Source organism: Hyperoodon ampullatus (assembly GCF_949752795.1).
Source record: "Hyperoodon ampullatus genome assembly, chromosome: 13".
NCBI lineage: Eukaryota > Metazoa > Chordata > Mammalia > Artiodactyla > Ziphiidae > Hyperoodon > Hyperoodon ampullatus.
In genome coordinates this window covers 36,054,124-36,078,700 of record NC_136926.1, presented here as the reverse complement: position 1 = coordinate 36,078,700, position 24,577 = coordinate 36,054,124, and the positions used below count along the sequence as shown (strand labels likewise).

The 24,577-nt window shown below is 39.5% G+C and overlaps 1 protein-coding gene across 2 annotated transcripts in view; it reads right to left on the bottom strand.

Annotated features, from left to right (window-relative positions):
- Positions 1 to 24,357, bottom strand: part of MYOM1 (myomesin 1) — a gene marked incomplete at both ends in the record, with an annotated part of 139,507 nt that extends 115,150 nt beyond the window's left edge. For both annotated transcript variants that reach the window (XM_079717373.1, XM_079717374.1), the window contains 2 exons: positions 1,823 to 1,963; positions 24,056 to 24,357. In XM_079717373.1, coding sequence (XP_079573499.1) covers positions 1,823 to 1,963; positions 24,056 to 24,357 — 443 coding nt within the window. The remainder of the gene's footprint in view (positions 1 to 1,822; positions 1,964 to 24,055) is intronic.
- Positions 24,358 to 24,577: the final 220 nt, after the last annotated feature.

Here is a 24,577-nt window from a genome sequence, read left to right as displayed (position 1 = left end):
AATATGTATAGTAATGGATTATATTCAATGCTAGTCCGGCCCCAAGTTGAGACAACTCTAAGTGAAATTCACATGCCCTTTAACAGTGGGTGTGCTAACATAGCTCTAGAGGGCAGAATGGAGTCATGGTTTCCCTGCATTTTCCATTTGCAAATAAGGTAAACCTTGGGGAAAAAAACTGTAATTATTTCACAGGAAAACTCAGGTACACTTAAAAATATATTTTTGACCCAGGACAGCAGGCACATTTGCCTTTAAGTAAATATAAGTGCATGTCAGTGGTAACCCTGCTATAATTTGGGTACAAGAGCAAGAATATGATGCTAACATCAAAAACACACTACTGCAAATTTAAAATAATTTAAAACCTTTCCAATACTTTATATCTGATGATTTCGATTTAAAACCTGTTGCTGACATAAAGTTAGTTCTACTTATCAGACTATAAGAAGTGGAATTTTCAAGTGCCATCCAGAAGAAACTGTATTCTCCAGAAATATACTACAATTGCATTTGCCAATCCTAGGGGGACTCTCAGCTCATCCACTACCAGCCATGTGACTTTCAGCAAGTCACTGAGCTTAGATTTCCTTGTCCAAAAATTGACATATTAATATCTCTCCAGGGCTGGATGGAGGACTTAGCAAGATAGTTTATATAATGCACCTAGAGTGATTCCCAGCAAACAATAGGTACTCAGCAAATGTTCATTATTTCCCCATCCTTTTAGATTGTTAATACTGTCAATACCATTATGCAGTGCTATTTTCATAGTAACAGAATATAGGAGATGACTCCATATAAAAAATGAAGGCGAGCTGGAAATAAAACCTAGAAGATAAAATTTTTATTCACATTTTCTTTTATCACAGTTTATTTTGTAAATTATCATTTTTTTTAATATTTATTTTATTTATTTATTTTTGGCTGTGTTGGGTCTTTGTTGCTGTGCGCGGGCTTTCTCTAGTTGCCGTAAGTGGGGGCTACTCTTTGTTGTGGTGCATGGGCTTCTTACTGCGGTAGCATCTCTTGTTGCAGAGCACAGGCTCTAGGCACGCAGGCTTCAGTAGTTGCAGCTCACGGGCTCAGTAGTTGTGCCTTAGGGGCTCTAGAGCACAGGGTCAGTACTTGTGGCACACGGGCTTAGTTGCTCTGCAGCACATGGGATCTTCCCGGACCAGGGATCAAACCTGTGTCCCCTGCATTGGCAGGCAGATTCTCAACCACTGCACCACTAGGGAAGCCCTAAATTATCATTTCTTGAGACTCACCTGGAGGGGACAAAATGGTTTGGTGGGGAAAAGGCAGGGAGAAGATGATGAGTGAGCAGCTTCACTTTGTGCCCACACAGGTGGAGAGGCATGCCATGTAGGTTAATGCTAAGCTGACATGATTTTTCTTCATAATGAATAATAATTAAAACCACACTGGCAACCAATCTACCTAAACATATCATCTGATTTTTTTCTTTTAGTTCACCCAGTATTTTATAGTTCTAACCTTTCTTTCTACTCTAAACATAGTGACTATATATAGTGTCCAAACACTAGCATCCAATACTTGTCTTCTAATTTCAACTAGTTACATAATTAGAACTAAGTTGCTGATCATCCTCTTTTGTCATATAGCCATCCTATGTGATGGCAAACATTTTTACAATGAACACATCTCCCTCCGTGCATGGTTCTGAGGTTCCACAGACCTTTCTCAACCAGTACATAGTAAGTGCTCAATAAATGACAGCTGCTATTATTATTACTACCTGACAACATTTACTCTCCACTTTCTAATAATCAGATCCAGGGAGAAAATCCGTACATACCGTCCTGAGAAAATGGGCACCATGTAGTCACTTGGCAGATTTTCTTTCTTCTCTCCAGAGAGAAGGCTTTTCCTGGCTCTCTTTGTTTGGGGGCTCAACTTGGATGAATAATCTTCTAATGTCACACTGGAATCTGTAAGTCTGAAAAAAAACACCCTAATGTTAGTCTATAATTTTAAAAAATGCTTATAAAAGGAAGTTTTAAGTTTGGGGACGTTTTACAGAATCCTAGACGGCTAATGTTATAATCATCTTTTATCTTTAGAGCTAGCGTGAGAATGACCTCACATAATGCACTCTATCTAGACACAAGAGAAAAATAGGTCTATAGCAATTTTTAAAAATTGCAGTATAACTGCTTTACAATGTTGTGTTAGTTTCTGCCGCATAGTGAAGTGAATCAGCCAGATGCATACACACATCCCCTCCCTCTTGGACCTCCCCCCACCATCCCACCATCCCACCCAAGTAGGCCATCACAGAGCACCGAGCTGAGCTCCCTGTGCTATACAGCAGGTTCCCACTAGCTATCTATTTTACACACGGTAGTGTATTTATGTCAAATTTCATGGCTTTTTCCCCCTTAAAATTTCGAGGGAAAGTGGCAGTGCTTTGGTAATAGTTCCAAATACCCTTTGCTGTTAAGTTAATGTTGGAAATTTAGGTGGTCTACATAAATGGTTTGGATACATTGTGTATCCAAATGCTTTCAGGGGATTAATACAAAAGCAGATTTTCTGTATTGGGAGCCCAGGCAATTCTGATGCAGGGCCTCTAGGTTCAACCTGAGGCCTTTATGTAGTGTAGACAGACTCCATCTGAAAGGACACTGGGTTCATCAAACAATAGAGTTAATATACTTTCTGTGAACACACAGCGTCGAGTGACTCGGAAAATTACAGGTTTGATAAAGAACACTTTGCTAGTGCTGTTGTACACAAAAATCCACCCACCCATGCACACTGGTGCGAGTGTACACTTGGAGGTAGTTATTGTTCTAATAAACCAAAAAATGTGTTAGCAGAGTGGAAAACATGATAGCAGAGATTGCATCTAGAGAAAAGAATTGATGAAATTAAAAGGACAACCTTAATCTATATAGTTCTTGAATTAAATGAAGTGCATTTTCTTTCAAATGTATAGAATTTGGCATAAATTTCAGAAGTTCATGGACTCTCTGAACAATCCATGGGCTCAGGCTAAAAGCCTCTCTTCTACATTGTAATGAAAGATAGTCACAATAGGAAGCCGTACAGGAACTCTCTGTACTATCCTTGTAATTTTTCTACAGACTTGAACTGATTCTAAAATTAAAAGTTAATGTTAAAAAGGTCCCTGGTGTAGAGAAAATTTGAAGAGAAAGTGAAGCATGTGAGTGGTGTGGCATGGAAAAAGCCAGCTGCCCAGTTAAAACAGCAAAACCTTCCAAAGTGTCCAAACCTTGATCGTTTCCCAGTCTTTAAAAAGCATTAGCAAAAGCAAAGAGATTACCTAAATCAAAGGAAGACAGTACATATACAAAGTACAAAATGGATACATAATAATGCAAATAATCCTATCCCCTGCTAAGCAAGTAACACAGACCTACAGGGCTTCTAGGAAGTACAGGGGGTGCAAAGGTAGCCTGAGAGTATAGGGTAGGCTACTCCCTTTAATTCCTGGAGTGGAGTTGTAGCACAGAAATGGCAAACCTTTTCCTCTCCCACTAACTACCCCCTCCCCCAGGGTGAATATCTAGCTCTTATTCTATGATCAGCATTAACGCCAAAGGTTAGAACCTTGAATTCAAACTTGTGGATTGGTTACCAATTGGAAGGCTTAGTGAAATTTGTTCCTGGCTGGCTGTTCCAGGCAGCAGCAAAATGACTGCATTCTATACCCCTAGCAGGTTACAAAGTACAGGCTGTGCTAATACAGGTCTAAGTTTAAAGTGGTATTTTCCTTCACTCCTTTAATTCCATTACTATACAAAATAAAATTAATTATGGAGTCTGTTTCATTTTTTTCTATTTATAGAACATTTGCATTTTCTAATTTTTCTCCTGTTTTTCTGTTTTTGCTCTTTTTACTTTTTACTTTCATTCTACTATCTGCAGTCATTCTCATGAGCTCATATTTTCAATGTTTATTTATATCAAAACAGCTGTGATTTGTCATTCTTTTTCTTGTATTGTCGTTCCTTTTTTTCTGTCATTTTCCCTTTAAGATAAACCTTTAAAATGATTCACTTATTACAAAGAATGTGTCAGAATGTGATTATTCCATTCTCACAAGTAAATCACAGCAGATGATTTTTAATAGTTAAACTTTATGGCAAAGATTCATGGTACTATCATCAGTTTCACATAATATTTCATTTGGAACAAAAGGCTTCAAAAAAAGCATTATGATTTTATATATTATATAGTATTATTTAGAAAATCATATATTTTATAGTATTATTTAGAAAATCCAAAGTATTTAGAAAATATCAAACACTTGTTATGCTCTCTAAAGTTTCTTCAAGCTTTTGAATCCTAACAAAAAAAGAGTGTGTGAAGGATTAGATGTTAAAATACTGTGCCAACAGACTATTTGGTAATGCTAAGTCATTTATTGAAGTTAACAAACAAAACTAAACCAGAGAAACAAAGTTTTAAGGAACTGACTATGCAATAATCAGTGTAACTAATTATTTGAAGGAAAGCTATGGCTATTTTGTTATGACCCAGGAACACTGAAGTCTAACATCTTACTGTATTGAATTTTAAAGTCAAATAATGTTTTTAGAGGAGTTCAATAGAATATGTAAAATTTAAATTTCTTTGAAGTTACATCAAAGAGCTAAATAAGGGCTTGCTAACCTCTTGGGCTTTTAGTTGTATCTAAATTTTGAAAATAATACTCTGTCTTATAAGTCAGTTTCTGAGTAGACACTTAACTTGATATGTATGGATCAATGTGGGTCTTTTAACTATTAAAACTATATTTAACAGGACTTCTGTGGTGGCGCAGTGGTTAAGAATGGTTAAGAATCCTCCTGTCAATGCAGGGGACACGGGCTCAAGCCCTGGTCCAGGAAGATCCCACATGCCGCAGAGCAACTAAACCCATGCGCCACAACTACTGAGCCTGTGCTCTAGAGACAGCACGCCACAACTATTGAGCCCACGTGCTGCAACCGCTGAAGCCCATGCACTCGGTGGCTCCGCAACAAGAGAAGCCACCGCATTGAGAAGCCCGTGCATTGCAACGAAGAGTAGCCCCCGCTTGCAGCAACTAGAGGAAGCCCACGTGTGACAACGAAGACCCAACGCACCCAAAAATAAATTTAAAAAATTTTAAAACCCCTAAATTTAATGTTCTTTATGTCTTGAATCTTTCTGAACTTCAATTTATGAAGGCAGGGAAACTAAGCTATAGGTAAGGATTGATTTGCGTGTGCATGGGTGCACCCATGTGTCTGTAACTGTGTCTAGGTACATCTACCTGTACTCTGTTACTAATTGTGGTATGTCCTTTTAATATGTCTAAAGTTAGCAGAATTTAAAGAAATATCATGGTGTGTATGACATCATCACACCTATGACCAGCAGCACCACAGAGGAGGGATGTAGCCCAGGTACAGAAAGCTCTTTCTGGAAATGTTCCAGGGACTCAGAAATAGACTTGCACCTCCATCCAGTTCAAATACTGAACAACAACAACAAAAACAACATAACCTTCTGCTCTTACAACTTCATAATTATTCTTAACAGGAATAGCAAGAACAAAACTAATTATAGAATCACAGAACTGGAAGAGATCTCAGGGATATTTATACCACACTCATTTTATAGATGTGGAAGACCTGGAATATCTTTGTAACTTGCCCAGGTTCATACAGCAAGTTGGTAGGTGAACTAGGACTAGCATTCACCTAGGTTAGTGTTCTTTCCACTACAGCAGTGGTCTCTAGCTTTTGTGACTGAGTCCTCTCGATCCAAAAATATTGGGGGCATGCCACCTGTATATATCTGTTTATTTATAAATTCTACACATATACTGCTGTATAAATATTCTCACTTTATGAAATATTCAATCAACAGAAAAATTTTATGGGCCAAATTTGACTTTTTAAAAAATACAGAAGTGGGCTTCCCTGGTGGCGCGGTGGTTGAGAGACCGCCTGCCGATGCAGGGGACATGGGTTCGTGCCCCGGTCCGGGAAGATCCCACATGCCAAGGAGCGGCTGGGCCCGTGAGCCATGGCCGCTGGGCCTGTGCGTCCGGAGCCTGTGCTCCAAAACGGGAGAGGCCACAACAGTGAGAGGCCCGCGTACCGCAAAAAAAAAAAAAAAAAAAAATACAGAAGTGCTCATATTTCTTCCTACACTTCCATGGCTTGCCTTCATGGATTCCCCACTTTGGAAACCACAACACCATGTCACACTGCCCATAATGACTCTGATGTTGATTTGCTATTCCTGAATTTATTCACATCAATTGATTTATTCACATCACAGTCCAATTAAAAATAAAGCATTAAAAAACTCATTAGGGCTTCCCTGGTGGCACAGTGGTTGAGAGTCCGCCTGCCGATGCAGGGGACACGGGTTCGTGCCCCGGTCTGGGAGGATCCCACGTGCTGCGGAGCGGCTGGGCCTGTGAGCCATGGCCGCTGGGCCTGTGCGTCCGGAGCCTGTGCTCCGCAACGGGAGAGGCCACAGCAGTGAGAGGCCCACGTACCGCAAAAAAAAAAAAAAAAACTCATTAAACTTTACATGAAGTAAAATGCTAGTTCTTTAAAGTTATGTTGTCCTAGTTCCCCAGGATGAGTAACTTTATTCACACTTATGTTAAGTATGGATCTACTTAATGGCTATATTACTTTCTAAAAAAATTATGACAACCTATCAGCATGTTTCAGAAAAAATGATCGGTTGTAGACACCCATCCCTATATGCCTATGGTTATATTGTATTATTGGTTTCCCTCTCTATCTTTCCCATAGCCTATGACTATTCAAGGAGGGGAATGGCCTAAGTTACCTTTGTATACTCAGTACTGTGTGCACTGCCTGATAGTGTTCAATAAACTTACTGAATGAAGTGAAATCAAGATTCATCCTGCTGTAATCATACGCTATCTCAGTGATTCTCAACCCTGACTTGCAATCAGAATCAGCTGAGGAGCTAATAAAAATGACCAATGCAGAGGTGGGACTTCTAGTATGGTGGAGTGAGTTCAGCAGTTTCTCTCCCCAAAAAGCCATGATAAAACGGGATACAATTGTCAAAACCAACCCATTCAGAGCTCTGAAAATCAACCAAAGGCATACACTACACTGACAAGTGGTTATTCATAAAAAGATACTGAACTTCAGGTATGAATAAGTGGGAGTCTGTGTGACATTCTTGCTTAGTCTTTCTCCACCCTCCAGCTCCCAGCTCAATCCATAAGGTAGTTCTACCAAGGTGGGAAAAGTTGAGAAAATCATAATGTTCACTGCTAGAGGGGTTGACTTGATTTGGAGCAGAGCATGATAAACCTCCACAACCAGCAACATTGTAACATGAGCCATCTAAGTGGCAAACAAACAAGGGAAGACCAGCAGCTCAATCAATCTCAGGATGCAATCAGGAGCAAGCAGCAGACTGGCAGATCAGCCTGAAATTTAACAGGAATATTTGAAAAATAAGACCACCATGGGGGGACGGGGGACTTCCCTGGTGGTGCAGTGGTTAAGAATCCACCTGCCAATGCAGGGGACATGGGTTCAAGCCCTGGTCCGGGAATCCCACATGTCGCGGAGCAACTAAACCCATGTGCCACAACTACTGAGCCTGTGCTCTAGAGCCCACATGCCACAACTACTGAGTCTGTGTGCTACAACTGCTGAAGGCCGTGCGCCTAGATCCCGTGCTCCACAGCAAAGACAAGCCACCGCAATGAGAAGCCCACGCACCACAACAAAGAGTAGCCCCCGCTCGCGGCAACCAGAGAAAGCCTGTGCACAGCAACAAAGACCAACGCAGCCAGAAAAAAAAAAGACCACCGTGGGGGCCTTCATAAGCTCTCCATGTGCCTGAATAGAAAAAAACTGGAGAGGGCTCAGGTTATCCACACATCATTAGTTAACTGTAAACCTGTGTACATGTGCAGAGGAGAGACAAGAGAGTCTAGAGGTAAGCAAATCCAGGGCATACATACTTTAAAATTACCTGAATTTCAAATGTGCTCCCCAACACACACACAGATCTATGGCCAGAAGATGGAATCTTTACTGTCTTGAGATGTTTGAGCACAGTGTCTGACCATTCATTGATTGGCCATTAATCTATGCAAATACAAGGTGATCCCTATGAATTCAGGCTTAAAAATGAGAATGACAATTTAAAAAAAAACTAAACAGAGACATCAGCAGTAACACAGTGCTAGGTAAACAAATTCTATAAATGTGTTTAGGCAAGTAATTAAACAAAAACAAAACAGAGCAACAACACATTTAGGGGAAAATTCAGAATCCAGAATTACTAAAGTATATTATCTAACAGGTCCCATTTTCTTTTTTCTTTTTTTTTGGCTGTGCTGGGTCTTTGTTGCTGTGTGTGGGTTTTCTCTAGTTGCAGCGAGCGGGGGCTACTCTTCGTTGTGGTACATGGGCTTCTCATTGTGGAGGCTTTTCTTGTTGTGGAGCCCAGGCTCTAGGCACGTGGGCTTCAGTAGTTGTGGCTCGCGGGCTCTAGAGTGCAGGCTCAGTAGTTGTGGCACACAGGCTTAGTTGTTCCGTGGCATGTGGAATCTTCCCAGGCCAGGGATTGAACCTGTGCTCCCTGCGTTGGCAGGCAGATTCTTAACCACTGTGCCACCAGGGAAGCCCCCAACATGTCCCATTTTCAATTACAACAAAAATTATGAAACATGACAAGAAATAGGAAAGTGTGACACACACCAGCAGAAAAAAATCAGTAAATAAAAATTGTCTCCAGGAGCACCCTGATGTTGGATTTAGCAAACAAAGACTTCAAAGCAGTAATAAGAAATAAATTCAAAGGCCAGTAAAGGAAACCATGTTTAAAGAATTAAAGGAAAGTATTATAATAATGACCCAAAAAGAGAGAATGTCAACAAAGAGATAGGAATTATAAAATAGAAGCAAATGAATATTTTGGAGTTTAAAAGTACAATAACTTAAGTGGAAAATTTATTAAAGGGACTCAACAGATTTTATATAGAAGAATAAAAAAAATCAGTGATTCTGAAGATAGGAATTATCTAATCAAAAAAAAAGAAAAAGAATGAAGAAAAAATTTTAAAGCCTCAGAGATCTGTTAGACAACATCAAACATACCAATATATGAGTCATGGTAGTACTGGAAAGAGGAGAGAGAGAGAAAAGGTAGGAAAATATATTTGAAGAAATAATGGACTAAAATTCCCCAAACTTGATGAAAATATTAATCTATGGATCCAAGATACTCAACAAACCCAAGTATGATACTCACAAAGAGATACACATGTAGATATATCATATATAGACAAACTGTTGAAAGCCAAAGTCAGAGAGAAAACTTCAAAGCACCAAGAGTAAAATGATTCATCACATACAAGAGAACAATGTATTAATGATTGACTTCACATCAGAAATGATACAACCCACAGGCATTCGTATGACATATTTAAGTGCTGGGGGAAAAAGTAAATCAAGAATCCTGTATTCAGCAAAACTATTACTCAAAACTGAAAGCAAAGACATTGCCAGACAAAGACTGAGAGAATCATTGCTAGCAGACCTGTCTTACAAGAAATGCTAAAGCAAATCCCTCAGGTTTAAAGGAAATGACACCAGACAGTAATTGGAATCCACACCAAAAAATAAAGAGCACCAGGAAGTAAATAACTGGATAAATATATAAGCATACATATATTTCTATTTTCTTAAATTCTTTGAAAGACATAAGAATACATAAAACAATACTTATCACACTGCTCTGTTGGGTTTATAACATATATAGTTGTAAGGCATATGATAATAGTACAAAGGGTAAGGGAGGAAATGGAACTATATTGGAGCAAAGTTTCTAAATTTTACTGGTACGAAGTTAATATAAATCTGAAGTAGACTGTGATTAGTTAATATGTATATTATAATTTCTAAAGCAATCCCTTAAGAAAATAATAAAAAATAGAGTCAAGAAAGAAAGGAATTAAATGGTACACTAAAAATATCTATTTATCACAAAACAAGGCAGTAAAGGAGAAACAAATGAACAAAAGAGATATGAGATATGCAGAAAATAATAACAAAACTGGTAAACATAAGTCCAACCATAGCAGTAATTTTATTAAATGTGAATGGATTAAAAACTCCAAGGAACAGCAGAGATTGTCAGAATGAATTTTTAAAAATCCAACTATATGCTGCTACAAGAGCCACATTCTAAATTCAAAGACACATATTGTTAAAGTAAAAGGATGAAAAAGATATACCATGCAAATAATAGTCATAAGGAGCTGGAGTGGCTATATTAATATCAAACAAAATATACTTTTAACTAGGAAATATTACTAGAGACAAAGAGGGACATTTCATAATGATAGGAAGGTCAATTCCTCAAAAAAATATAACAATTATAAATGTACATGCACCTACCAACAGAGCCCTAAAATATATGAAGCAAAAAATGACAGAATTGAAAGAAAAAATAGAAAATTGAAAATAGCTGGAGATTTCAATACTCCACTTTCAATAACTGATAGAACGACTAGACAAAAATCAGCAAGGACATAGGAGACTTGAATAACACTCTCAATCAACTTGATGCAACTGACCTTTCTAGAATACTTTACCCAATGACAACAAAGTACATATTCTTTTAAACATTCTCCAGGAGAATTTATATGCTAACTCACAAAACAATCTCAATCCATTTAAATGAATTTAAACCATACAAAATATAGTCTCTGATAACAGAAAAATTAAGTAAAAATCTACAACAGTAAGAAATTTAGAAAATCCTCATATATCAGGAAACTAACAACATACTTCTAAATTACCCACAAGGGAAAAGAAATCACAAGGGAAATTAGAAAGTATTTTGAACTACATGAAAACAAAAGCACAACATATCAAAATTTATGGGATAAAGCTAAAGCAGTTATTAGAGGTAAGTTTATAGCTTTAAGTGTCTATATTAGAAAAGAAGAAAAGTCTCAAATTAATAACTTAAGCTTTCATTGTAAGTTAGAAAAAATTAAATATGAAGCAAGTAGAGGGTAGATATAATAAAGATTAGGGAGGAAATCAATAAAATAGAAAACAGAACAATAGATAAAATCAGTGAAGCAAAAGTTGGTTCATTGAAAAGATCAAGAAAATTGACAAACCTTTCACTAGATTAACCATGAAGAAAGAGAGAAGACACAAATTATCAAGAACAAGAATAAAAGAGGAGACCACTACAAACCCCACATAAATTAAAAGGCTCACAAGGAAGTATGATAAATGCACTTATGCCAAAAATTTAGACAACTTAAATGAAATGGAAAAATTCCCATAAAGATTCAAACTATAAAAACTAACTCAAGAAGAAATTAAAAATCAGAACAGATCAATAACAAGTAAAGAAGCTGAATTAGTAATTTAAAATCTTTGCACAATGAAAAGCCCAGGCCCATATTGTTTCACAGATGAATTCCATGGAATATGTAAAGAAGAAATAAACAAATCATTTCCATATATTTTCAAAAACAGAAAAGAAGGGAACACTTCCCAACTTATTCTATAAGGCCAGTATTACCTGATATCAAAGCCAAACAAAAACATTATAATAAACAAACAAAAAAAAACCCCACAGAGCAATAGCCTTCAAGAACACAGGTACAAAAATCCTTCACAAAATATTAGTAAACTGAATCCAGCAACATATAGCCAAGTGGTATTTATTCCAGGAATGCAAGGTCGATTTAACATTTGAAAATCAATCAGTGTAATATACCATATTAACAGAACAAAAAACAAAAAAAAATTATCACCTCAATAGATGCAAAAGAGGTATTTGACAAAATTCAGCATTCCTTCATGTTAAAAACTCTCAACAAAAAGGAATAGAAGGGAAGTTCCTCAATCTGATAAAGACCATCTATGAAAAATCTAGAGCTAGTATCATATCTAATAGTAAAAAATTAAATCCTTTCTTCCTAAGACAGTAAGGGAACAAGGGTGTGATATTTGCTTTTGCCACTTCTCTTCAACATTGTACTGAAGTTCACATTATACTGAAGAATAGCCAAGGCAATTAGTAAAAAAAAAATTTGAAAAAATTGGAAAGCAAGTCTACCTTTAGTTATGGATGATATAATCCTATATGTAAAAAATGCTGGGCTTCCCTGGTGGCGCAGTGGTTGAGAGTCTGCCTGCCGATGCAGGGGACACGGGTTCGTGCCCTGGTCCGGGAAGATCCCACATGCCGTGGAGCGGCTGGGCCCGTGAGCCACGGCCGCTGAGCCTGCGCGTCCAGAGCCTGTGCTCCGCAATGGGAGAGGCCCGCGTACCACACACACACAAAAAAAATGCTAAGGAATACACACACACGCACACAAATGCTACTACTAATAAATGAGTTCAGCAAGGTAACAAGATACAGAATCAAAACACAAAAATCAATTATACTTCTGTTTACTAGCAATGAACAATGCAAAAATAAAATTAAGATAACTCCATTCACAATACTATCAAAAAGAATAAAATATTTGGGAATAACTTTTTTTTTTTTTTTTTTTTTTTTTTGTGGTACACGGGCCTCTCACTGTTGTGGCCTCTCCCGTTGCGGAGCACAGGCTCCGGACGCGCAGGCTCAGCGGCCATGGCTCATGGGCCCAGCTGCTCCGCGGCATGCGGGATCTTCCCAGACCGGGGCACGAACTCGTGTCCCCTGCATCGGCAGGCGGACTCTCAACCACTGCGCCACCAGGGAAGCCCCTTTAGGAATAACTTTAACATAGAAGTATAACGCTTCCACACTGAAAATTACAAAACATTATGATAAGTGAAACAAAATCTAAATAAATAATATCCCATGTTCATGGATTGAAAGAGTCAACATTGGGGCTTCCCTGGTGGCGCAGTGGTTGAGAGTCCGCCTGCCAATGCAGGGGACACGGGTTCGTGTCCCGGTCTGGGAAGATCCCACATGCCGCAGAGCGGCTGGGCCCATGAGCCATGGCCGCTGAGCCTGCGCGTCCGGAGCCTGTGCTCCGCAACGGGAGAGACCACAACAGTGAGAGGCCCACGTACCGCAAAAAAAAAAAAAAAAAAAAAAGAAAGAGTCAACATTGTTAAAACACACACATTTTTCAAAATTGATTTACAGTTTCAACATAATTCTTATCATATTGCCAGAAGACTTTTCTCTTTGTAGAAATTAACAAGGTGATCTTAAAATTTATATGGGAATATGAAGGAATTACATAGGCAAGATTTTTTTTTGTAGAAGAGGAACTAAGTTTGAGAACTTACATCTACCAATTTCAAAACTCTTTATAAAGCAATAATAATTAAGAAAGTGTGGTGCTGGCATAAGGACAGGCATACAAATCCAAGCAACAGAATTGAGAGTCCATATATAAACCTTTTTACTTATGGTCAGTTAATTTTTGATAAAGGTGCTAAGGAATTTAAGGGGGAAAGGGTAGTCTTTTCAACAAATGGTGCTGGGACAATTATGTATCCATAAGTGAAGGGATGGATTTAGAACTTTACTCAACATCACATACAAAAAATTAATTCAAAATGGATTATTTCTGGGCTTCCCTGGTGGCGCAGTGGTTGAGAGTCCCCCTGCCGATGCAGGGGACACGGGTTCGTGTCCCAGTCTGGGAAGATCCCACATGCCGCGGAGCGGCTAGGCCCGTGAGCCATGGCCGCTGAGCTTGCGTGTCTGGAGCCTGTGCTCCGCAACGGGAGAGGCCATGACAGTGAGAGGCCCGCGTACCACAAAAAAAAAAAAAAAAAAAAAAAAGGATTATTTCTAAATGTAAAGTAAAATTATAAAACTCAGAAGATAAGAGAAATTCTTTATGATATTGAATTAGTCAGAGTTCTTAGATATAACATGAAAAGCATGATTAAAAAAGTAAAAAAAGTGATGAACTGAATTTCATCAAATGTAAAAGTTCTGGTCTTTGAAGGACACTGTTAAAGGAATGAAAAGACAAGTCACAGAATGAGAGAAAATATTTGCAAACATTAATAAAGGAATTGTATATAAACTATTTAAATAACTCTAATGATTCAATAATAAGCAGAAAATAATCCAATTTAAAAATGGGCAAAAGATTTGAGCAGGCATTTCACCAAAGAAGATACACAAATGGCTACCATGCACATTAAAAAGATGGTCAACATCGTTAGCCATTAAGTAAGCACAAGTTAAAACCACAATGAGACCCCACTACACACCCAAAAGAATGGCTATAAAAAATAAGACAGAAAATAACTAATGTGGATAAACTGGAATCCTTGTACCTTAGTATGTGAATGTAAAACTGTATAGCTGCTTTGGAAAAGAGTGGTTTCTTGTAATGTTAAGCATAAACTTAGCACACAACCCAGCTGATATTTTAGAATGTGCAAGAGAAGGTTCACTTCAAACAGAAAGCCTTAACTTTCTGTAATAATTTCATTTATTCAACAGAAAACTTATTTAGTATCCACTGTGTGCACAATAGTGTGCTTGAAGCTGGGGTGGGAGGGGGATATGAAGATAAATTAGATAAATTAATGACTCTTGTTAGGACTTCTCTGGTGGCGCAATGGTTAAGAATCTGCTTGCCAATGCAGGGGACACGGGTTCGAGCCCTGGTCCGGGAAGATCCCACATGTCACAGAGCAACTAAGCCTGTGTGCCATAACTACTGAGCCTGTGCTCTAGAGCCTGTGAGCCACAACTACTGAAGCCCGCATGCCTAGAGCCCATGCTCCGCAACAAGAGAAGCCACCACAATGAGAAGCCTGCGCACCACAGCGAAGCATAGCCCCCACTCTCCCGCAACTAGAGAAAGCCCGCGCACAGCAACAAAGACCCAACGCAGCCAAAAATAAATAATAAAATAAAATAAATTAATTTTTAAAAAAAGACTCTTGTTTTCTGAGAGCTTTACCATCTAGTAGGGGAGTAAATGCTACCAGGCCTGATGTGTTGAATTATGTCAATCATGGAAGAAAGGATGGAAGGACAGAAGGAAGGCAGGCAGATAAGCAGAAAGATTAGAGCAAACAAAAGCTGAATTCACAGGCTTGGAGACAATTTCTGTCTGGGGTTATCAGAGAATCCTTTGTGGAAGAGCTGGACATTAAAAGATGGGTAGGTCATCCCAGGATGACACAGAGATATGTGCAAAAGCTTGAAAATAGAAATTCCATTTTCATTGCTGACTTATCTATGTGTTGCCATTAGACTTTACTGAGTCGCTGCAAAGGAGCTGAACTCATTTTTGTTATTCTAACAATTTTCCTTTAAAACCGCCTCTTCATATATATTTACAACCTAGCACTGCTGCATATAAACAAAACGCTCAGCTGTTTCCCAGAAGGGAGGAAAAGGTGGTGGTTTTAATGAACTATGGGTCAGCTTCTAGAAAACTGTCTTTCTTGGCTGTCTTTGGTCATTTGGTCAGCCCCTCCTCCTCAGGGCTTCTGGGATCTGAGGGTCCATCTCTTTCATCTTCAGAACCCCCTGGAGGGTCAGGAACAAGCACTTAGAGTTTGCAGTCTCTTTTCTCATTTCTATCTTTCTATCAGCTGCATTTTTCCCTGTTGCAAAACTTGAAAGACTGTATTTTCCCTGGGTTTTGTAAAAGGTTGTTTTGGGTCTACTTTTGATATACAGCAGCTTCATCCTACGCTCCTCCTTTGGTATGGGTATCATGTCAGCCTCAACACTTTCTACTGACCTTTTGATTCTCCTGTTTCCCAATCTAAACACTTAAGGAACTTTCAGGAGAACATCAAAGTTAGTGGATAAGCAGGAGGCTTTGAGTCCTTTTTTCACTAATATATTTTCCAAAAAAGGTCTCTTATAAGATACAAGCACGAATTTAGTTTGATCAACTTCATCCTTGAAATTTACTGACATGCAGTATCATAATAAATAACAGTCCCTTGGCCTTTCGTTCTGTCTTTGCATTATTTATCTTATAGTTACCCTGTTTTCCTCTCTATTTCAGTCTCTCAGCATAATAATATCTCATTTTTATTTTTATTTATTTATTTTTAATTTATTTATTTAATTTATTTACTTTTGGCTTTTTTGGGTCTTTGTTGCTGCGCACAGGCTTTCTCTAGTTACAGAGAGCGGGGGCTTCTCTTCATTACAGTGTGCAGGCTTCTCATTGTGCTGGCTTCTCTTGTTGCAGAGCACGGACTCTAGGCATGCAGGCTTCAGTAGTTGTGGCTTGCGGGCTCTAGAGCGCAGGCTCAGGAGTTGTGGCGCACGGGCTTAGTTGCTCCGTGGCATGTGGCATCTTCCGAGACCAGGGCTTGAACCTGTGTCCCCTGCATTGGCAGGTGGATTCTTAACCACTGTGCCACCAGGGAAGCCAAAATATCTCATTTTTAGTTTTTAAAAAATTTTAGTTACTTAAATAGTAATATAACCACAATTTTTTCTTCTATTTAGTGCCTTATTGTTTCCATTATTTAAATTTCCGCTGACAAGTAACATTTTACTCTCCTTTTTAGTAATTTGCCACAGTTAATGTATAGATAGACATGATCTAAAAACAAATACCAGGGGGGCCTGAACCACTTCTCAACATGAATGTTAGAATAGTCATACTCTAGAAAAGGCTAGTGGGTAAAACACTGAGAGACAAATCTTTATGGTTATCACATACACCCTTCAGTTTCTATCCATTCCTGGCTATTTTAGAAATTAATTTAACCTGACTGAGTGAGTATGGCCTATTTTTAAGCAGAAATGAAAGAGTCCACTCCATATTTCCTGGATATATTATGCAGGACACTTGACCATAATATCAGGAGATGCCTTATAGAGTCTAGGTCTGTGGACTGAAAATTGTCCAGGGTTGGTAAAAGTTGGCCTTATTAACTTATTTATAAGGCAGCCCAGAAACCCACATTCCACCCCACTCTGAGGATGGTCGCTAGGGTTGACTAGACTTTGCATGAAGGTTACCTTCCTCATTTGAGGTGCTCCTGCTATCTCCTGTTTCATCTAGAAAGGCTGCTGTGGAAAAGGTCAAGCCTGCAGCAAGGGCTCCTTGGGCTCCCACAGCTCGGAGAGCTCTGCGGGGAAGCTCAGTTACACTCACTGCTCGGCTAGCAGTGGACAGAGTTAACATGTTACCTCTGAGCGATGGGAGGTAACTGCATGGCCCTTCCTCCACCTTTGGCTACTCATTCTATTCCCACTCTATGAGGGGACATGTCTTCCTTCTCACAGCCTGATTCACCTGCCTATGGAAGATTAATGCCATTATGGGGGTATCTTGTATCATCTAAACTCAAATTTAACCTGCAAAAGAGCCTGATGAATAGTATTTTCAATGTAGAAACAAAGCAAATGAAGCAGAGAATGAATCACGTCTTTCTGGGCCTCAGTGTATATTATCTGTGGAAGGAGGGGCTTGAATTAGATGAGCTTGTGGTCTCTTCCTGCCATTCCACAGTTCTATGGATCTACAAATTGCCAGTTGTATGAAACTGGTATTACCAGGAATGATACCCCCAGTTCTCTCTCCGCAAACAAGTTGCAGGTTTACAGCAATGAGAGTCGGAGATTGATGCGTGGTTAAGGCTACTGTCTTTGGACGCAGGGTTTATTTTGGGGATTCAGAACACAAGTCAGTTGCCTTTTAAAGAAGGAACTGGGGCTTCCCTGGTGGCACAGAGGTTGAGAGTCCGCCTGCTGATGCAGGGGACACGGGTTCGTGCCCCGGTCCGGGGAGATCCCACATGCCGCAGAGCGGCTGGGCCCGTGAGCCATGGCCGCTGAGCCTGCGCGTCCGGAGCCTGTGCTCCGCAACGGGAGAGGCCACAACAGTGAGAGGCTGCGTACCGCAAAAAAAAAAAAAGAAGGAACTGGCAGTAAACCTGTCCATTTCTGGGCAGAATAAAAAAGAATAACTGGTTTTCTGCTTTCATTAGATGTTTCCCCTGATCTTCTCCTATCATATAGGAAGTAATATGACTCATCATTTTCTTAGTACTTAAATTCTGGAAGACAAATCCCAGAATGTTGTATTTGCTACCCAGAAACTTATGGTGCCTTTTCCTTATATATAATAGTTAAATCTTTCTTTAGAGAAGAGGCTATATCTTATTCCTTCTTACCTTATTCTATTTTTTATTGCTTCCATAACATTTATTACCTTTTAGCATGATTTAAATTCATTGTCCTTTTTATTATATTTATTGTTTATGACTTATCTCTCCATGCTCCAAGAGGGCAGGAATCTCTGTCAGATTTATTCAGTAATTTATCCCAAGCACCTAGAGTAGCACACAGGAGGTACTCAGTAAATATTTACTGAATGAATGAACAATACCTAAACCTCACTAAACGGTCCCTATGTGCCTGCTATTATACTACACACCTTACATGATTATCTCTTTTATTTATTTATTTATTTATTTATTTATTTATTTATTTATTTTTATTTATTTATTTTTTGCAGTACGCGGGCCTCTCACTGTTGTGGCCTCTCCCGTTGCGGAGCACAGGCTCCGGATGCGCAGGCTCAGCGGCCATGGCTCACGGGCCCAGCCGCTCCGTGGCACGTGGGATCTTCCCAGACCGGAGCACGAACCCATGTCCCCTGCATCGGCAGGCAGACTCTCAACCACTGTGCCACCAGGGAAGCCCCATGATTATCTCTTTTAGGGCTGCCAACATGAAGAACAATCATTTTCCTCATTTTACAGATGAAGAAACTGAGAGTTTACAGGCATATCCAAAGTCGCAAGTGTAATTGCATGTAAGTAAAGGCTTGTTTGACCCCAAAGACTATCCACTTGCCATTATGTTAGAACATCTAGAAATGGAGATATAGAAAATGGACACTAATCCAATACCCGTAGCTGAGGTCAAGACACACAAATGTCCACAAGGCAGCAGACTTCTTTGGTAGCATCTTTTGAAACCACACTGGGGTGGGAAAGGGAGCAAGTCTTCAGGTCCCCCTCAGTCCCTGCTGTAATCAGATCCATCAATAAAAGACAGGGGTTTGTGTTTTGTGGCCTCTGTTTTTAGCATTGGTATCTTCTGTGTGAATTACAACTGGTTTGAACATTAGCACGTTCTTTGAAAAGTCTAGAAGTTTCAAAAGAGGTTATGATCTGGGTAACAACCAAGGGTCAATCAATGTGACAATGTGACATGAGTGTAGGTAAGGGGCACAATTTAAGGTTAGGCACGGTGCCCAGGGCAAGTAACTCATATTTCAGTTTTCTTATTCCCAAACTGGTGTCTTCCAGAGCCCTTGTGAGTCTCCAGGTCTGATTCTAAGTGACAGCTAAAGAGTGTGTAAGGTTCCAGGTTTGGCATTCATAATGCCCCTGGGATTTTCTAGCTATTGTTTCTACCTATTGTTCCCTGCTCTAAATCTTGGTTTCTCCAGGAGAAGCAGGGGAAAGAAAAGGAAGCATAATGCAAAACTACACATTGATGCTTCAAGAAAAATATGGTAGCCATGTAGTCAAGGGGAGTTACTGGGAACTTGTAGAAAGGGTGGGGGACTTGGGGTAGGTTGGGGCACTCAAGTCACTATTCCATTATTTGTGAGTGTAAGGAAGAAAAGTCATTTAATCTCTTTGGTCTCCAATTCTCTCATTTAAAAAATATTTTCTTATTTGTTGTACATTTTTTTGTGCTATTTTTTAAATTTATTTATTTATTTATTTGGCTGCATTGGGTCTTCGTTGCTGCATGCGGGCTTTCTCTAGTTGCAGCAAGCAGGGGCTACTCTTCGTTGCAGTACACGGGCTTGTCATTGTGGTGGCTTCTCTTGTTGAGGAGCACAGTCTCTAGGCACGCAGGCTTCAGTAGTTGTGGCTCGTGGGCTCAGTGGTTGTGGCTCATGGGCTCTAGAGCATAGGCTCAGTAGTTGTGGCACACTGGCTTAGTTGTTCCACAGCATGTGGGATCTTCCCAGACCAGGGCTCGAACCCGTGTCCCCTGCATTGGCAGGCAGAGATTCTTAACCACTGCACCACCAGGGAAGTCCCTCCAATTCTCTCATTTTAAAAATGAGGATAATAATTTCTACTTCTCAGAGTTACTGTAAAGTGGTATAGAGAATGCTATGCTGAACGGCATCATATGGGCTGGATTTTAATCTGTTTAGAATCAGACAATCTGATGCCTACCATTACCACAGAGGGTTGAGGGGCCCATCACCCAAGAACTGTCCTGTGTTGTTCTCTGGTTTCTGGAAGTTATTCATTTCTACTTATCAAGCATAACAAAATATTTCTTTTTTACTCCCATCTTACTCAAAAGAAAGGATGGCACCCTGATTTCCATATACCACATTCCCTGTAAACATCTTCCTTATTTCATCCTAATTCCTTAGAAAGGGATCCTCAGGTCACACACTGGGCTGTCTGATATTTATATGTAGACTTTTTAGTGCAGTGGTTGTGGCCTTTGTTGAACCACAGAGTTCTCTGAGAATCTGATAAAATCTAGGGTCCTTCTCAGCAAAAAAAAAAAAAAAAAAATTTCATCTGTGCCTAATTTTGCATATAATTTGAGATCATCCAAAACTCTGTTGAAAACTATTCATGGACAGAGGCTAAAAACCCTTGCCTAATGGTTGCGAAGTGGTCATGAGTACCATTTCTCCTTTCATCTCTAATAGTATTTGTGAATTACTAACATAAAACAATAGTCTTGTATCATTTTGTTTTCCTGAATTACTTTCTTTAATTTAGTTTTTTTTTTCTCACTGTGACTAAGAACAAAAGCATTTAGAATAAGCCTTCCAGAATTTATTTTATAACTCTTGGCTCAGAATGCAATTGGTAAACCAATCTGAGCTAAAACCACACTGACTCTGAACAAGCCATTGTTCTCAAGTCTTAACTGAGGTCAGCCAGGTCCTGAATACATATAAATCTCCATAGTTTCCACTTTACTACTGGACATCTAACTACAAAGCAGAGGCTAAAAATAGATCAAGCCTAGTGTTCATATACACTCCACAGAATTGCATTTCCAACCCCACATGAGTTTTAATTAACAACACTTCTCAACAAAAGAGAGACTTCATTTAGCAGGGAAAAGTTGATCCACTTTGAAAAAGTTAAAATACAACCTGAAGGAATTATGAAGATTTTGAAATGTTCAAAGAATATTATCTGCTCCTGTTAGCTCTAGGTCTAAAATAAGAAAAACTAAAATACCCCTGGGATTAGGTTAGCTTTCTTTTCTTTTACATTGTATTACACAAAGGAAAAAATATTGACATCTTCTTCCCATTCTTGTTTCTAGGTCTACATTTCTACTAAGTGGAGTTGTTCAAACATAGCAAGCCATTAATAAATACCTACTTACCTACATAAATACTTATAGAGCAAGAAGGAAGATGTGAGGTCGAGTATAGAAAAATAATTACAGTTCCACTGCCTACAGAAAGTTTATTATCTGAGGCTCCTTATAGTTAAAATGGCTAAGTCTTCCAAAGATAATATAGAGCAAATGTTTTCTGGATAAAATATAAAGATGCTAAAAATTTCAATTACTAATGTTAGATATAATTTATCAGATTGTAAATAAATATGAATATTGCATCTGTGGTTGAAAAAAGAATTTGTATAAAATTAAAATAATTTTAACAAAATTTAGCAATCGAGTTTAAGAAGTAAAACTCTTTGAATTACAGATTCATAAAAGCTCTGTAGCCTCTACAGCATTGGGAGAATGAAATAAGTACACAAGGAGTTACCTTAACAACTGTATGGTAATAAAAATACCCATTTTCTACATTTTCTATAGACTTGGCACAGACAGACCAGGAAAATGGATATTTAAAACATAATCCTCTCTGTTACAGGACAGCTGCTTTCCTAAATGAGGTTCTTAAACATATGTATGGGACATTCTTCGGGAGAACACAATGATACTGTTACATAGCATGGTGCTCATTCCTATTTCCTTTGGAAGGCAGGTATTTGAAACAAGAGCTAAAAGAAATGAATTCACCTCCTCACTGACAATATTTCCATATTTGCGGCTAATTTGAGGTCCTTATGAATATCCCCTGGCACACATGACCCATGAAAATGAGATTGCAAAACGATCCTGTTCCATTTTAAATGGGATTTCAGAACGTTGCCTTCACACATTCCAGGTAAACTCCAGAGACTCTGGTACTGAATATGCAGAAGCTCCCAGGAGGTCAATGTCAGTGCCCAGGAATCACAGCCTTGGATCAGGTACTGCTTAAACCCACAGGGATTCAGGCGTTTCTGCCTTCAGAAACTGTCCTTACATACAAGCCACCGTATTATTTCCTCAGTAACTTTTTTAATTCCCAGAAATAAACACCTTCTCCAGTGCCCTAACAGATATTTTGTGGACTTAAATTTTGTAAGACAAAATTATATCTGTTCATAACAAATAATGCAACCTATGCCAGATGGAGGAGATTTGAGGCAGCAGGTGATTACTGATCACATAGCCCAGGAATTTTTATGTTTTGAAGTTCAGCAATTCTTTCTGTGGACTATAGATAGATGTTTAATAAAATCACATGAATCTTGCAAGTGTGTTTTAATCCCCATGACACATTTTTCTCTGGATACGGAGAAAATAAAAATTGGCTTGGACTGAGAAATTATCTGCCCAGCATTTATCAGGCTGGAACAACAAACACAGAGAAACCAAGCTCAAGGTTCACAGGAAATGTGTCTCCCGGGGACACTGCTGCAGTAGAGGGCTGTGATAACCTCCTCCTTTGAGTGACTACAGGCTCACCGAGAAACTTTCTTCTCTAATATCAAACATTATCAGTAGGCTTGCTGTTTGAAATTTTATCAGGAAGAATGAGATATTGCCTTCTTGTGTGGAGGAGTTGCTGTTGACACAGAGAAGCGGCCTCAGTTCCCAGCCCAGGTGCTGAGCTCCACATAAGAGCTTTCTAGATACAACAGTCCTCATTTATCTCAACTTGACTGTTTCCAAAGCAGCAGGACACTGGATTCATTTTTCAGACCAGACCTGCATCTAAACTCCACGCTTCCTAGAATCCTACTGAAACTCTCTTTTCCTCTGGTGTGTGGTCTCCCTCATCGCAATGGGTTAAATCTAATTTTGTCAGAGTACCAGTTTGCTCCTAGTATCCTTAGGCTGACTGAGATAGGGCCATGTTTTTATAAAATGCCCTGGCTAAAGAAAATATTTGCTGCTTGAATAATAGCTCAGAATTTTAACCTTGGCTTTCATATATTGAAAGAATAGAACACATCTCTGCTGTAGTTTGGGATTCTGTGGTCTGTGAATTTCAAATTCTATTCTCACCTACGACTTCCCTGGTGGCACAGTGGTTAAGAACCCGCCTGCCAATGCAGGGGACACGGGTTTGATCCCTGGTCAGGGAGGATCCCACATGCCACGGAGCAACTAAGCCCGTGAGCCACAGCTACTGAAGCCTGCGCACCTAGAGCCCGTGCTCTGCAACAAGAGAAGCCACCACAATGAGAAGCCTGCGCACCACAATGAAGAGTAGCCCCTGCTCGCTGCAGCTAGAGAAAGCCTGTGCGCAGCAACGAAGACCCAACACAGCCAAAAATAAATAAATTAAATTAATTAATTAAAAATAAATAAATAAAATCGGAAGTTAAGACTCTGCATGAGCATTTCTTTAAAACAAAAAAAGTTCTATTCTCATCTAAGTTGAAATGTTCTCAGGACCAGGAAACCTGCTGTGAGTATTGAAATGAGGTTTCCTGGCTCTGCTGCTGCTGAATATCGAACACGACTTGTGGCAAAACTTCTCTGTTTCTAGCAATATCGCAGATGGCAATTCAAGCAAGACATCCCAGCGAGGCTGTGAAGCTTTTTGTGAAACTCAGAGAAGGAAGGTAAAGGGAAATCGTAGACATAAGTCCAAGGCCTCCCAAAACATGGCCTTGCTCCATACCTGGTTTAAAGGTAGGGCTGCCAGTAAGAAGATGAGAAAATGTGACATGGGGAAGTTATTCAGAGAATGTGGTTTTGCCCTAAATTTGTAAGGCTGCTTTGGACATACCCGTGGGAGTAGCCATAGTCGTAGGCTGAGGCAGCCTTCTGACTGACTGCAGATGAGAGGGCAAACTCGGAGGCCCGGGAAGCCTGCTGCTGGTAGGACGCGGCAGACGCCTGGCTGAAGGCCTCGGACTTCTGGCGGTGGGCAGCGGAGGAGCGGCTGCTGTAGGCAGTGGAGCCATGGGTGTAGATGGCCGAGCTTTTCTTCTCCTGCTGGTACTGGCTCATGGTGGTGTGAAGGTCTCTGTTGTGGTAGCTGCGATCATAGTGCTCGTGAAGTTTCTGATAAAAAGGCAGAGACATCATGTGCCCCCAGGGAACCAGGCAATCTACAAGAAAGCAACAGTTTGGGGGTGAACTATTAAGGAACAAACCCAACAGAACAAGTCATCTAAACCAACATGTAAAAATTAATACTCTTTTATCTGTTCCAAAGAGTAAGTGGAACTGATGTGAAGGTTAGTTTAGCTGGTTACTCAATAAATTCCTTGCTTCATAGCCCAGATGTACCCCCTCCTATCATTGT